Source organism: Kryptolebias marmoratus, linkage group LG7 (genome assembly GCF_001649575.2).
Source record: "Kryptolebias marmoratus isolate JLee-2015 linkage group LG7, ASM164957v2, whole genome shotgun sequence".
NCBI lineage: Eukaryota > Metazoa > Chordata > Actinopteri > Cyprinodontiformes > Rivulidae > Kryptolebias > Kryptolebias marmoratus.
Window position 1 is genome coordinate 5,833,777 of NC_051436.1, and position 15,979 is coordinate 5,849,755.

Consider the following 15,979-nt stretch of genomic DNA (forward strand, 5'->3'; position numbering starts at 1 on the left):
AAGAACCGAATTTAATGATGTGCAATGTATTTGAACTCTATATTAAATTGCAAAGAACTCATTTAAGAAGGTGAGACGTTATGGAGATGAGCTGCTGTGATTTGGGATGGCCTTGATTAAATCAGTGAAGACTTTCCTGCTGTGATGACATGGATTCTCTCAGTCTTTTAGTAATATTGCACCACAACCTACACAATGAGGTCATTGAATCCTTTGCATTTTTGGGTTGAGAAATCCAAAGTCATTGATCTGTTTGCCTCTGTAGTCTTTCACAAAGTAATGACCTCCACCTCTTTACTTCTAAAAGCCTGAAATCTATGGGATGACCTTTTTACACACAGTCACGTCAATGACCTGCTGCCAGATAGTCCAAAGTATTGACCTGTAAGAAAAAAATGTATACTTTTTTCAAGTCTTTTCTTTCAAAGTATTACACAACAAATCTTTGTTTTAACAAATCACCAATCAGTTATCTCAATCAAATACAAATGGTTCCAAATCCAATTATTGTCACTTATTTCCATTCATTACAGTTTTATTTCAATTCAACATTCAGTTTCAAACTCATGTCAGGTTACAACAGTAACCTGATTAATTTAAATTCAACGCAGTCCAGTTCAATCCAACCTCAACAGAATTCAGTTCAATACAACAAAGACAAACAAAGGTTTTCTCAGCTATAGGGAAAAAGAGAAAAGGGTCCTGTTTAAATGAAAACTATACACTTCAGTTCAACTGGATTCATTTAATGTCATTAAGTCCAGTTTAATCCAAGTATAACAATAATCAGTTCAATACAACCAAAACAAAAAAATGTATCTCAGCTATATGGGAAAACAAAAAAAGCCCATTCGGATCAGTTTGATCCAGTTAATTTACATTTAATGCATTCAAATTTCACATTGCGATACAGTGAGTCCAATTCAAAACCAAGAACATGCAAGGGATTTTTTCCCATTTATTAAAATCTGATTCAATAGAACTACATTTCAATACAGTCCAATTCAATCTAATCCATTATAATTCAACATAACTCAGGAAAACCTTGCTACAACACAATGAGTGGCTGTATTTGTAGTAGCAGCTAAAGCTAAGCTAGCTAAGCAAACTAGCTTAGCTTAACTTAGCTTAGATTCAAAATGCATCTATCTGTGTGAAGCATAAATGTATGTAGTGATGTTTAAGTGTTATATAAACGTTTTAATATTATTTTATTTGTGATAAAACACCACAGAAAGGGGTTTGGCTTCATTTCGTCCCCCCCCACTGTAAACAGACAACGTGATTCAGCTGCTGCTGAATGGACGGTTGGTGCTCTTTAAATGGTGCCGCTCGGCGCGTGCTGCCGTGGCCCCTCTTCTGATTGGCTGAGAGCAGAGGACGGGGGGGGCGTGTCTCCCGTTGCGTCACGCCAAACGGAGGGATGAAAAGAAGCAAAGAGAGAGAGAGAGAGAGAGATTAAATAGAAGGCAGGCGCAGTCTGCCATATCCGCCAGACAGGGACGGACGGTACCAGCTGCTAGCTCCGTTAGCCTCGGTACACAGTTAGCAACTAGCTCCCGGAGTCCTTAGCCCGTTTGTGACACATGAGAGGGGAGCGAGCAGGACGCGTAGAGCCCGAGTGACAGCGCGAGAGTCGACGCTGTTTGAGCGCCCGCTCGGCCGTCCTGAAGTGACTCCTCCTGTGTTAGTGCCGAGTGAGTTTTTTTTTTTAGTGCCCACAAACCCACCTCCTACTTCCTACCAGCAGCACCAGCAGCACCAGCAGCAGCGTGTCTGTAACTGTGTGTGTCAGGTTAGCAGGAAGGGAAGCAAACCCATAAACACTGACTGTTGTTTACACTCGGTCCGGTTCCTTGAAGGCGGATTCACACCACTTACTGATTACCAACAAGGCACCAGCATGTGAGTACTAAAGTGTGTGTGTGTGTTTATGAATGGGGCTTGGGTTTATTACATTTTGGCTTAAAGGTGAACCCCCCCCCCCCTTTAGAGGGACTCGTGTCCTGCTGTCAACGTGGTAACAGATGTGGCAACTGGAGCAACTAAACAGTTGCTGCTGAAGCTCATGTGAGGGGGAAAAAAACTTGTTTCAAAACTTCATTTTAAGCAGTTTCAGACTAAAAACCAGATCCTGCAGACGTTTCATGTGTTGTGAATTACTCTCAGCTACTACCACACACAATTTGAGCTCAGTGTCTGCAAAACTGACCGAGTTGCTGCCTTTTTTTTGTGTTTTTTGGCTGCTGCAGCCATCTTAAATTGGGTTTGGCTCCAAAAGTAAATCAGTTTGTTTCATTAAGATTTAATCGTTTGTTCGCGAGGTATTTTGCTAACAGACAAACAAACGCTGAGGACTTTTGCACAGAGTTGCACTCCGGACCGTGCGTTGCGGATGACCCTCGGCTACGACCACGCCAGATTTCAGCTGCATGTCTGTAAAACTGACCGTCTTTTAAGGTCAGTTGGCTGCAGCGGCCATCTTGAATCGGATTGGCTTCCAAAAGGAGCTGTAGAGACCCGTCCGATGGTTGCGTCCTGGAAGTTTCGTTCGAATCCGTCAGGAGATATTTTGCTAACAGGCAGACAAAGTTGACTCCCAACAGATCTCGTGGAATTGGTTTTTGCTCCAGTTGTGTGTCGGGGATCAGTCTCAGCTACTACCACACGGGATGTCACGTCGGTGTACGTAAAACCGATCGACTTGGAGCCATCCCTGTGGTTGGCTGCAGCGGCCATCTTGCAGACGGCGTACGTTCGATGGTTACTTTCTGAAAGAATCATTAAAATTAGATGTTTTGCTGACGCTGCAGACAAATAAACACACACAAATGATTGCTGACTTCATTTTTGTAGTTTAATTGGAGTCATCCTCGTTAGACCCTCGTTTAATTGGCCTAATTGCAACGTTTGCAGATTTTATCCGAAGATATTCGGGGGCCGGAAGTTTCTCATGATGTCGTTTTTGTCGGGAAGTTTGGCAAATCGTTCGTTTAAGGCATTAATAGAAGATGCTTTAAGTTTGTTTTTAAAAATAATTTGTAAGTGTAAGTGTTGCTGTTTGGAGTTGATAGTGACTTTAATTATCCAAATATATCCCCTTAAGCACATGAAACAAGTAATCTGCCGTCTTTTGAATGTGATCCATAAGAACTGGAGTTTTATTTTTCCCGTTCTTGTGAAGAGAAATTCAGATTCGAGCCTCCCGATTGTGGATGGGTTTTCCTGACTGACTGTGCAGAAATTTGACCTTGTTTTCTTTCTTTTTTTAAAAATTTTTTTTTATCGTCAGACCTCTGCAGGTCTGATGCGTGTTGTGTCAGGATCGCGTCGGTGTTTGCTCGTCCTCTGCGTGACCTTTAACCTTTACCCAGCGTCCACAGAGGACGCCTGATTTTGAACAAAATCCCAATATATAAATATATACATACTGTACATATGAGCAAACACTGTTTTTTTTTTTTTTAGAAGAGTTATGCAGGTATTTCAATCAGTCGTGTAAAAATATCAGGAGAAAAGACGAAAAACGTAAAGAAACGTCTGGTTTCATTGCTTCAATTTAAAGAAACGCTCACAAATCTGTAAAAAAGACACCAGTTCTTAACCCCTATTGGCCTAAAATTGAATGTGGCAGTAGCTGAGACTGATCCCCAACGTGCATCCTGAGCGCTGACAGGTCTGCCCGTCTGTTAGCAAAATATCTCCCGAACCACTGGGTGGATTTTAATGAACCGTTCAGGTAATACGCATCGGATGAGCCGTTACAACCGATTGCCTTTTTTTGGAGCCAAACTCAATTCAAGATGGCCGCCACAGCCAGGTGACCCGAGACCTGATTTGTCGCGCTCGTAGCTGAGAGTCGTTCCCAAAACGAATTCGAAGCGCTCAAAGTGAGGGATCTTTGCTAAAAACTTTACCCCCTTAACCGCTGGAGTGAAGAAACTCTTCTTCTGTTGACAGTAAATACGTCTTCAGCTGATTTCCTTTTGGAGTCGGTCCAGTTCAGGTCGGCCTCCTCAGCAGCCAAAAACCAAAACGTTTTATAATTCGGCCGTTTTTACAGACGCTGATCAAAGATTTCCTGCAGTGAGAGTGACTGAGCGTCGCGTACAACACATCACTTTTTTTAAATGATATTTTCTTTCAGGGAGGGGATGAGTCTGTTTGACCTGTTCTGTCGGTGGCAGCAAACGTTCGCCTGCTTTCACTTTTCGAGCCAACGATCGAGGCGTTAACGCAACCGCTCGGCGACACTTTTATAGTTTTTTTTTTTTTTTTGCATTTCGCTCGCTTGTCTCTTGTAAATTTGATGTTTTTTACGACTCGTCTGAGAGCACGAAGCCTAACGGGGAGAGGAGGAAAGAATCTAAATATGTGCCAAACACGGCTAGAAGATTCCTGGGGACAATATCTGAAATTGATCGGGAAGTGGGAATGATCGGAGCTGCTCATAATCTCGGGAAGGGACATTAAAACTAGGAGACAAAAAGTTTATTTTGCTGTTGGTTTATATGCAGTATGTGTGGGATTTTTAGATTAAGCGTGCAGCATGACGGTCAGGGAATCATTCACTCCAAAACCTAATCAGTTCAGTGGTTTATGGGATATGTTGCATGCAAAATATCCCATTTTTGGCCACGGGGAGGCCTACGGAGTTAGAAAGTTGGCACCTTTTGAGTATTTAAGAGAAAACCATAAATCTGAAAGCAATGGGAGACAGACTGGGTGAAAAAAAACAAAAAATACCTACGTTTTAATTTATAAACTGGAGACGAAGTGTAAACATTGTGGGAGTTGGAAGACGTTGGTGTGGAATATTATCATGCTTTAATATTTAATATTCTGTAACAAAATCTTCAAAAATCTTAAACCTTAAACTGTGATTTGTGTAAAAAGAAATAAACATTAAAGGCACCAAAATGCCAGTTCGGTCGCGTAAGACTCTGCAACCTGCCGATTTAAAGAAAACAAACAAAAACTATAAGAAATAAAATTAACAGAACAAAAAAATATGTAGGTTTTTACATCTCCGATTGCAGAAAAATCTGTAATTTGTTGTTTCGATCCTACAGCTTTAAAGTGACCTGCTGGTCATTAAAGTTGCATTTTTTTCAGACGTTTGTCCTCAGTAGTCAAATAAATGATAAAAGCATAATCAAGTTGGTGGTTTCAGTGAAACGTTTGTGACTCTGTAAGGTAGAGAAAGTCGAGGAACGTGTTAAATTAATCCTGAAAGTGTGAGGATTCTGGTTTTGGTTCCAGTTGTTGTAAAAGGAGAGAGTTTCTCAGCAGGAGGACGGAGGTTGTTGTGGACACAGCTGCTGAAAGGACAGTCGCTCTTCTCTGCGTACATAGAGTTTAATTTGGGTTTCAACTCAAATGGATAATTACTTCACTTGTCAGAGGATGTTGGAGACGTTATGAAGTCCTTTATTAAGCTCAGTATTCAGATTTTTCATGTGTGTTTTGTACTTGGAGTTGGTTATTTTTGATAATCACGTTTTATCCGTGTGAGATTTTAGTTTGGGTTCAACGTCAGGCTTTCTGATTCTTAATAGCACTTCCTGTAAGCTAAACTTCGAGCCTGGTTTTTATTTGGTTTTCTTGGTTCTGGATCACATTTCTGAGGCGACTCGGACGGAGCCTGACCCCCTCGGCTCGTTCTTTCACGTCTTATTTCAGATTAAGGGACGGTTTGCAAGAGGAGGGCGAAACGTGTGTAATAAATATTGACATTTCAGGTGAAAATTTAGATTCAAGTGAGTGTCGTTCATCCCTCGAGAAGCAGTTATTCTGCAGATCAGTTACCCGACTGGCAACTGAAAACTAGTCGCTGTGTGAAAACTATAAGTCGGATCCTAAAAAGTCCTGAACTGTGAGCGGCAGAAGACTCCAATGGTCACATGTATGAATTTTTATGTTCCTGCAGTGTTTTATATCTGAGATATGACAGTTGTAAGGAGAACATTTTGAGCTAAAATATACGGTAACTGAATTCTGTGGAGGTTTGGGTGTGCGCTCTCTGTATTCTGGGTGGATTTGAGAAGAAACTGTTAATTCTGTTTGTAATGATAGACAGACTGGGTGAAAGAGGACAAAAAGACCTACGTTTTGATGTATAACTTGTACGAGTACTTAAAAAGAAGCTTGGAGACGGTCGGTGACATCATCTGCTGTTAGTCGAGCATTCAGAAGGAAACGCCGTAAAAATCATAAAAGTTAAACGGGCGATTGTACGGAAACTGTAAAACCCGTCAAAACGCCAGCTCAGACGTCCAAAGTCCAACTTTCTGTGACCCGTTTAAACTTCGGATGATGTTCCTGCAGTGAAGTCTGTCTGAGCTGCGGAGCTCCAAACAGGGCTGGGTTTTCTCATCCGTTTCACCCAAAACCCCATTGACTTCTATGATTTTTCTGAACCGGTCAGCGTCGTAACGATCGACCGTTACCAAGAGTCGTAGCACGCCGTTTCTGGTTGAGGCGCACGATTTGGATTGCTTTGACATTAAAAAATTATAATTTTTTTAACAGTGTAGTAGTACGGGTGCTTCGGTGCTGATGCGTCGCGTACAGCACATGAAATATTTCCGTATATTTAGATTAGCGGTGCCATAAACCACGAAAAGATTGCCTCTTATTGTTGCCCCGGTGATGGCAGGTAGCCACGGTTAGCCAATTAGGGCAGAGGTGAAGCTCTGAGACGGGTTATGTTTATTTGTGTGTCACAACTTGTCCCTGTCCGAACTTTGATCCCTGCGAGGTTAATGTGTGAGCCGGGAGCCGTCGCCGTCGTTTCAGGCTGTCCGTGGACGCCAACGCTGCTCCCGACGTTCGGCGACGGGGACGTCCGAGTCGTTCAATCGGCCACGCTCAATCGTCCGGTGAAGGTCGAAGGTTATTGAAGGTGGTTTTGAATGTAAGGACGCCCGTGACGAGCTGATAAATGTGAGCCCTGCCGGCAAAATGAGTTTCAGTGCAGAGTTAATATTTTCAAAATCTGCGTCTCAGAAGCTTCAAAACGAGCCGCAGTTTGCTTGAAATTTGGCGATTTTTATCACCTGGCAACCAGCTAGTTCTGTTTAGGAGAGCGCCGGTTAGAAAACTGGATTTTTATTGGTCTGGAGTGATTCCATCCATCCATCCATCCATCCATCCTCTTTACCCGCTTCTCACATTGGGAATTCCAGCCGCATATTCAAAAAAAAGAAATTCCCAAGTTTCGCCAAACATTACAGGAAGGGATTTCCCGGCGTTACGCTGCGGCAGCCGGCAGAGAAGAATGGTCAGTTTCTGAAGACGTACCTGGGAGATTAGGAAGATTATCTGCTGTTTTAGTTTGTGTCTTTTATAGAGTTGTTTTTATGTAATTTAAGTCAAAAAAGATTAATTTCACTTATTTTACAAATGTTTTTTGTAGCTGACGACAGATGGAACAAAAGATTTTGTTTGACGCTTCCTGCTTCGATCAAATATAAAAATGATATCATCTTTTAAAGCTTCACGTTCTCTGTTTTACTTGTAGAGACCGACCGCTTGTTGGTGGTTTTTGAACGGTTGGCCCATTCCGTCAAAGATATCCTTTTAGGCAGAACTGTTGACCTTTTTCTTCTTTTCTAATAAAGACAAGTTAGTAGCCTAGTTAGTTGGTCAACAAATGGCCAATGGCTGTTAATCACCCATCGATTCAAACCAGGTGTGTTGGAGCAGAGGAACAGGTCAAACCTGCAGGATGGTGGCCCCTGAGGACCAGGGTTGCCCACTCCTGTACAACCACGACTGCAGTAGCACTTAGAGTTTCAAGAGCAGCTCGTTCAGCGGCGGTTTTCGTGACGTTACGCTTCCGTTTTTGGGACCGGCGTCGGCAAATGCGCTCGGCGTGCCCCGACCCGCAACAGGCAGGCTGATCTTTACCACGACGCTGAGCGACGGTGGCCCGTGAGATCCAAAATGGCGTACGTTTCCTGCAGCCGGTCCGGATTCAAGCCAGGAGCGAAACCGAACCGGAGCTTGTTTGGAAGCGGACCGAGACCGCCTCAGAAAGTGGGTCTCGGTCCTGTTGTTTTGGTTTTCGTGCCAGGATTGTGTTGACTGCGTTCACGCCTGCAGAAAAGGTCTGGACCAATGGGGGGGGGACCAGAACCAGAACCTTCTGGGCCAAACGTTCAGTTCAGAGTATCCTCCACCTGACTTACTGTAAAAATATAAATGTGCTTTGGTGTGAAAACTCGCTCAAATCTGGAACAAGAATAATCTCTCTCTGCCTCACGCTTTGTTGGACCTCAGCTAAGGTCAAAGGTCACATTCCTGCGTCCTCGTCGGGACCTTTTTAAAAGCCTGTTTGAGGAACTGGTGGTATTTTGGCCAAAGGGCTCCTTTTTCTGCATTAACAAACCCTTTTCTGATTCGATAAAGATTTAAAAACAGGAAACCTAATAATTATTTAAGAGTTTGAATCTATTCCTGCCCCTCGCAGTGAAGAGAACAGGTTTCATGTTGGGATTATTACGAAAAGAGAGTCAGAGGTGTTTGTTTTTTTTTGTTTTTTTGCTCAATAACGCAGCGTGATTTCATCCGTTCTGCTCTTATCTTTGACCCAGCTAGTATTGATCATTTCCAGCTTATCCTGACGTGAACCCTGTGAATGAAACAATGGGAGAAATAATTTGGATCTTGTTCAGTTAAGTTTAACAGTTTCTGTGTTTGTGTTACTTTACCTGACCCCCCAAAAAACTAAAGACTGTTTCATCAAATACACATGAAGCGTTTCACACATTATGTTTGCATCTGAGGCTTAATTTATGTTTAAACTCAAATATTTCTCTTTGTCCACACGGAACAAGGACGCTGAAAATGTCCACATTAAAGACATATCACAACCCAGACAAGATGATTTGTGGAGTTATGGAAAGATTTTCCCCAAAACAGTTGTTGCTTTCTTTTTAAAATGCCATCTATAAAAAATCCCTCTGTTATTAACCCTTTCAGCACACGTTCGTAGTTTATTAACTATACGGCGCACTTTTAATGAGCGGTCCATTATCGAACTTTTGTCATATATACGGCGTAACTTGGCACGGACCTCTCCGTTCAAAATGGAGGATTTCTCTGCTCTAGCGGAGCTGGTTCGCCTGTATCATATTTATATGATCCGTCTATGAGAGATCACAAAGATAATCAAATGGTAAGCCTCCACCGCTCGCGCAGCTTTGGAGTTTAACCAAAGTCGTACTAAAACATCCCGACTTCTTACATCTATAAGGAGCTCCGGATTATAAGACGCACTGTGGTTTTTGGAGAGAACTGAAGGCTTTTAATTGCGCCTTATAGTCCGGAAAATACGGTAAATTCTACTATTAAGTAAGATTCATCATTTCTATTTGAAGTTAATTTATTTATCTTTTCTTTAAAGCAGAGGTTCAGATCTTTTGAAATGTGGTTCCATGGAAAAAAGTCAGTATGTTACCTGTTGTAGATGGGTCTACAAGAAATGGTCTGACCCGACTGACAAGCTAACAGCTGGACCGAGTCTTAAAACCGCCTCCGTCTCGATAACTTCAAACTGATTTGAACGCCTCCACCGCCGTGCACGGAGACTCTAACTGAGCCTTAATGCTGCGAGCGGTGCGGCTTTGTAGTTTAACCAAAGTCGTACTAAAACATTGATTTCAAAGGAGCTCTGTGGTTTTTTGAGAAAGTTGAAGGCCTTTAAGTTCGCCTTTATAGTCTGGAAAATACGGTAAATAAATTGGTAAAAACAGCTTTTTTGTTGTTTTGGTTTCCAAGGGACAAAGTAATGGGATGTAGGGTGCAATAAACCTTATTTATGGAAACGTTTGTATTTCAAGTCATTATGGATACACCGGAATTCAGTTTGTGTTTGGATGAGGGGTTCAAACGCAGCAGGAAGTACCTGTAGCGTGGACCGGGACTGATTCAGTTTGTCCAAAAGGACACGAGCCCACTAGTCTACAACCATTATTTTATTTTTCCATTTTCCGTTTAAATTTCGTGGTAACTGTGACGGACTGAACCGGACGAGACGGGAGTGCGGGTTCGTCGAGGTCGGACCGCGCCGAAGCTGCTCACAAGTCAAGATCTCCCCGAACTTTTTATTTTCGAGATGTTTTGAGATGTTTTGAGATGCGTGCAGCTCTGGACTGACCGAAACACTAAAATGTCTTAAATGTTGATTATTTGTCCACCATTGGAGCAAACATCAGTTAATATTTGACATTTTCAGACACTAATGCAGACCCTAATGTTATTATTGTCATTATATTCCAACGATTCAGGTGTTTGGGACTTTCTGCGCTGTCATCCGTGGTGATTTACTCCCACCTGTTGTCCGTCAGCAGCTTTGAATCCACTTTCTGATATTTGTTTTTGCTCTCAGATGATTAGATTTGGACCGATGTGATCCCGGTGGCTTCAGAGGCGCTCTGCCCGACGGCGGGCGGACTTTGGTCCCGTTCTTTGGCTGGTGGCCGGAGTGGGGGTGAGAGTGGTAATGGTTTGTTAATGTTTGTTTGGACTTAAGAAAAGTCCGTGAGATAAAAGCTGGACCCGTTTTTTTGATCCGGCGTGGCTGAGACGAACAAAAACAAAACTCCCGACCCGGAGACGGACGGATATTGTCTCGTTCTCGTTGGTCTCTTGTCTCTTTTTGTCCAGAACTCATGTTTGGACGTCGTTTCGCCTGCACGTGCGGCACAAAACCTTTCCCGATCGAGCTCCGTTTCCCATTTTTACGACTTGGCGTGGAATAATTGGTTTTCCAAGAAAACGTAGAGAAACATTTTGTCTTTACAGCCACATAAACTGTTTTCAACTTGTCAAAAGACCCTCAACCTTAAACTATATACTGCTTTTTTTTAAAATTTACACTAAATTGGAGCTTTGTCTTCTAATCCAACATCAAGCTGTAATAAAGAAGACTTAAACTCTGTAATAAAGATCCTTAAAAACTTTTTTTTTTTTCCTTCCAAACCGTCTCATTCACTGCTGTCTCATCCGGTTTGGGTTTTTAAGTTTGGATCATATAAGATATAAAGAATTAACTGCAAGTTTATAAGAAATATTTGTATTTCAGCAATAAAAATGGCACAAAAATTCACTCAAAATATCTGTAAGTCTGCAGTGAGACCCAAATATAGGGAAAGAAAACTCTTTCAGTTATTATATTTTTGGTGTGTTTACATCTTAAAGTCCACAGGGGCCAGCTCCGGTATGCGTTTTATTTTTGATTCTTTTTAGAATAAAGCTCAGATTATAGTGGAAAAAATTTAAATCATTGCATAGCTATGCAAATGAGGGGTAAAAAAAGAAAAAAAAGACGTCTTTAATGTATGTTTTTGGTTGTCAGGAGCAGAGAAGAAGCCTTCCTGAGCCGAATCTCTGCAACAATTTGATCCTTTGGTATCAAAACCCAAATTACAGCGCCGACCGTCCTTCCCACGCCACGGCTTCATCCCGCCGCCGCCTCTTTGTGCTCAGGCCTCCCCTATAAATCACTTCCTGCGGGACGTTTCGCTCCTGGACGCGTCCTGAGGACCGGCCGAGCCGTCATCAAATGTCAGAGGCTCTGAGCAGAGAGAGAGTTCGGCTGATGACCTTTTTGTTTTTCCTTCTTATCACGTTCACCGCCGGGATGGTATTTGCTTGCTCAAAGCTAACCTTGACGGCAGGAAGGGAAGCCGAGCGTTTTGACGTAAAGTCCGATCCTACAGAGGTTAAAGCAAACAGACGTTAAAATTTAAACCCCTGTTTCGTACATTGAAAAGGATTTTCAGCCGTTAAATTAAAGCCGGATCCTGAGTTGTGAGGCACAGTGACCTCCTCCAGGAAGAAAAAAGATCATCAGAGTGATGAAGATGAGAAAGAATCCCAGATGAAGGATCGTATTTTACATAAATCTCCATCAGTGATGTCTCTTTCTGCGCTCCTCGCTGCTTTTATTTTATTTTTTTATTTTTGTTTTTGGCCAAATCTCGGAGGAAACCAGCAATTTTAATTTCCAAACAACCTCACAACAGAGCTACGTTAAATACAGCACAGATTTGATCTTTTAATCATAATTATTTCCCTGTGATTGGACGTTAGGCCCTGATATTCGTCCGCTTTACGGATTTATAAACTCGTCTGACTTCTTATAGTTGGTCTTTTTAAGTATTAAGAAGTAAATTCAACCTCTGCAGCAAATAAGTCGACGTAAGCCTTTCCTCTGAGGTTAAAGCGGTAGTTCTGATCTTTTGAAGTGAGGCTCTGAGGAGCGGTCCGATTCAAGATGGCTGCCACCTCCTTTTACGAACCGATAAAAGTGGTTATGGGTTAGTCAGCTTTGCAGATGTGAAGCTGAAGTTTGGTGTGGCCGTAGCCGAGAGTCGTCAACGCGTACCCCGAGCACGAACACGTCCTGCGACATGTGGCTGTGGCGGCCATTTTGAATTAAAACCCTGCCCTGAAAGGCGGAACGTTTGGCTTTTAATTTCACGTCCGATTCGCTGACGGTTCTTTTCACGCCAACACGTTTACAGTAGAACACCTGAACTTTTACTCGCGCGAAGGCAGCGTTTTTTGTGTAACTTTACAAATTAAAAAGCAGTTTTGAATGAAAGGGAAGGCTCTTTTTGTTTTTCGCATCTCCTGCTCCCTCCCCGTCCAGCCGTATCTGTGTCACAGCGTGGCTTCGCTCGCTTTTGTTTGGAAACAGTGTATTCTTACGGCCCGAGTTTCCACCGTGTGTGTCCTTCTTAAGACGCCTCTGAGATACTTTAACACAGTTACAGCCTCTGCAGCACGTGACTCTGGAGGCCTCTCGTTTGTTCAAAAAGTAATGCTGCTTATCCAGAAAACAAGGACTAAGAGATTAGGAAAAATCCACACACACTTTTACCTGATTTACTTGAAGTAATGGAGTCTCTCAGACGTTTCTCAGACGTTACCCCGCCTCTTTCAGGGTGAAACGCACCCTTTTATGTTGATGATTTAAAGGGGAAATGAAGTGTTTCGAAGCTAACATAAATAAAAAGAAAGTCATGAAAGGTGCTCGTTTTCGGAGCTTCTCATTTAAAAAAAAAAGTACACTAATTTAAAATTAATCGAAAACATTACTTGGGTCTCTTCTGCGTTTTTGCGTGACGTGTCGAGAGCCAAACAGGAACGCCGACAAGGCAGGAAATGGTAGATCCTGATAGTGTGGGGGTGAAAAGGTTCAGTTTGTTGTAATTAATTGCGTAAATCAACCCAAAACTACAACTTAAAATCCGTTCAGTAGTCTGAGATATTTTGCTAATGAACAAAGTCGATCCAATTAGGAACGGTTCAAGTCGGTGAACTCGCCGTTATTAATTCATGAAGTGTTTTTAGGTGAAACTCTGATGGATAAGAAGCACTCAGGTTTTATTTTATTGCGTCTGTTAGCAGAATATCTCGTGAACAGCTGCGCGGCCTTCAGCGAAACTCTCAAAGTAAATACCGGATGTTCATCTGCTTTTGAAGTCAACCCAATTAAAAATGGCTGCCACAGCCATCTGATCTCAGCCTAGATAGAAATGGCTGTACCTGTGTGAATTTTAAAGATAGTAAGCCAGAATTTGGTGTGGTAGTAGCTGACAGTCATTCACAACAAACCCCTGAGTGTTAATGTCATGATATAAAGAGTTGTTTTCAAGGTTTGACCAACATGGCTTCATTTCCTAACACAGGATGATCTCAGTCTTTTTTTATTTTAATAGGGTTTTCCACATAGTGACGCTTTAAGCTCCTTACTACCAGGAAAACAAATACTGTCCGATCATAATTAATTTTTAATTCCTCGATCTTTGTAAGATAAATAGCCTCAACCCCTTCATATTTAGTATCACTGAAAAGCCCTAAATGTCCTCTGTAGATGGCAAAAGGAGTGAATTCAGTAGCACGCAGTGGCTGGGAGATATTCAGGTTTACATGTAAACAAGTCCCCCCTGGCTGCAGTACCGCGGTTTGACCACCGGGTGGCAGCAGCGCTCCGTCGCTGAGGCGCTGACTCTCGCGCTCAGAGCCGAAGAAGACCCCCTCCAGCTCGACTGAGCCGCTCACTGACCAGCTGAGGTAGTTTAATAAACAATTTGCACCTTTTTTTATTCCGTCCGGGTTTATTGTGAACCCGTGACGTGTTTCTGTTGCGTTTAAGGAGCGCAGCTGGAGGGAAGAAGGCGGCAGCAGCTGAAAACTGTCAGTAAAATGTATTTATTGTTAAATGTCTCTTCAGAGGAACTTGCTGTGCTTTAAAGACCTTGTTTCCCCCTTTCCTTTTTTTTTCTGCTGTGACTTCAGCCAGCTGAAGAATGTGACTTAATGAGGGAGTTGTACATGATGGGATCCTTAACTTCTTTGTTAATTAGTAGTCTTCATCTTGTTGCTGTAATTTGGCAGAAAAAAAACACCACAATCACACCTGAAGCTCGTTGTCTCTAATTAGATGCACTTGCAGCTGGTAAACGGAGCAGCAGCTCGTTGGCTCTTAGGTTAATGCCACCAAGAAACTCAAATAATGGCTTTTTTTGGGGTAGGAAAAATCAAGCAAAAAGACTTTCCCCTCTTCTTTTCTTGTCTAGTAAGTAAAAGAACCTGAAATTCTGCAGAGAGGAACACAGAAAGAAAAGTCTTTCCCCTCATAGCCAACTAGAAAACCCCAGATTTTTATTTACATGTTTTTTTTCTTATTAATTCAAAGGAAGACCTCTTATAACACTCAACAAATGACTCAAAATCCGCCGATTTCCTCGTAGGCTTTAATCCAAAACAAGACTTTGAGGGAGGAAAAAAACAAAGGATGTGTGCAGAGAAGTCTGAGCATTAATTGTGATTTAAACCTAAAATAAAACAGTTTAAAACAAAAGTTTGGGTGAACGTTTGAGGGGTTTGTTTCAATGTGCAGGTTTTAAACTCGGCGATTTACAAAAATAACTTTTTGCAACATTTGATGTTTTACCGTCAAGAAAAGCATTTTTATTCCTATGTTTTTCAATAATCCTTTTTCAATAATTCTGCCTGCCGTTCTTCTGTGAGTTAACGAAGAGCTTCATTTGTTTGATTTAAGTGCAGAAAGTGAGAAATGATGCGCGGAATGCCCCTTTAAAAACGTCACACCAGAGCCACCTGTCGTCTCAGAGTTTAGGTTTTATAAATCCAGCCTGAAAGCCCAGTTCTGCTGAACTTCCTCCACGTTCCACTCCGACTCGTTCAGTAATTTTTTGGTTAAACGTTTCTCTTTTCTCGCCCGCAGGATGTTCCAGTTCGCCGCGGTCCGAGGCGGCCTCGGCCTGCTGGCCGTCAGGAGGGCGTGCCTTCGCTCCCGGTCGGCCCACTCCGCCCCGCAGACCCAGTACAAACCCATCAAGAAGGTCATGGTGGCCAACAGAGGTAGGACGTCGATCCCGACTAACAATCCGCCTCTGAAGCTCGCAGGCCGTCCGGAACGCTGCAGATACGACGTTTAAGGAGAAAGTTGGGACGTTTACGGGCTTTCCTGAGGCAGATCTGTGAATTTTTAATGGCCACATGCTAATATTTAAAGACAGAGAGTGGGAGGCTGGTTTTGTTTGCTTTATCCTTTTTAAAAAGAAGAAGAAATTCTAGAAAAGGTTCAGGAGCTGCAGCCTGAGAAACAAAAACTTTACAGGTTATTTGTTCTCTGCAGGCTGAAAAACCTGCAGCAAACAAATAAGTGCATGGAAAAACAAATTTATTTGTAACCCCTTTTTGTACCGATGAGTTTCCTAAACTAAAAGCTCTGTGAAAGCAGCGCGACGGATTTGTTTTAGCACCTGAAATGATCATCGAATCGTGTTTTTTTTTTTTTCTTTTTTCTTTTAATATCATCTTTAATTTCCACACCTTTCATGTTCGCCCGCGTTTTGTTAAAAGCTGCGCAAATATTTGCCTCGTCTTTTCTTTCGAGCGAGAACAAAACCTTCGAGTTTTATCCCCCCCCCCCCCC

The 15,979-nt window shown here is 42.4% G+C and overlaps 1 protein-coding gene across 2 annotated transcripts in view; it reads left to right on the top strand.

Annotated features, from left to right (window-relative positions):
- Positions 1 to 1,457: 1,457 nt before the first annotated feature.
- pcxb (pyruvate carboxylase b) overlaps positions 1,458 to 15,979 on the top strand; it is a 393,092-nt gene continuing 378,570 nt past the window's right edge. Inside the window, exons 1-2 of one of the 2 annotated variants that reach the window (XM_017414395.3) lie at positions 1,458 to 1,905; positions 15,266 to 15,402. In XM_017414395.3, the coding sequence (XP_017269884.1) occupies positions 1,904 to 1,905; positions 15,266 to 15,402 (139 nt within the window). In that variant the 5' untranslated portion in view covers positions 1,458 to 1,903. Of the gene's footprint in view, positions 1,906 to 14,069; positions 14,089 to 15,265; positions 15,403 to 15,979 lie in introns of those variants that run through there. The other variant, XM_025005546.2, reaches the window with a different exon arrangement.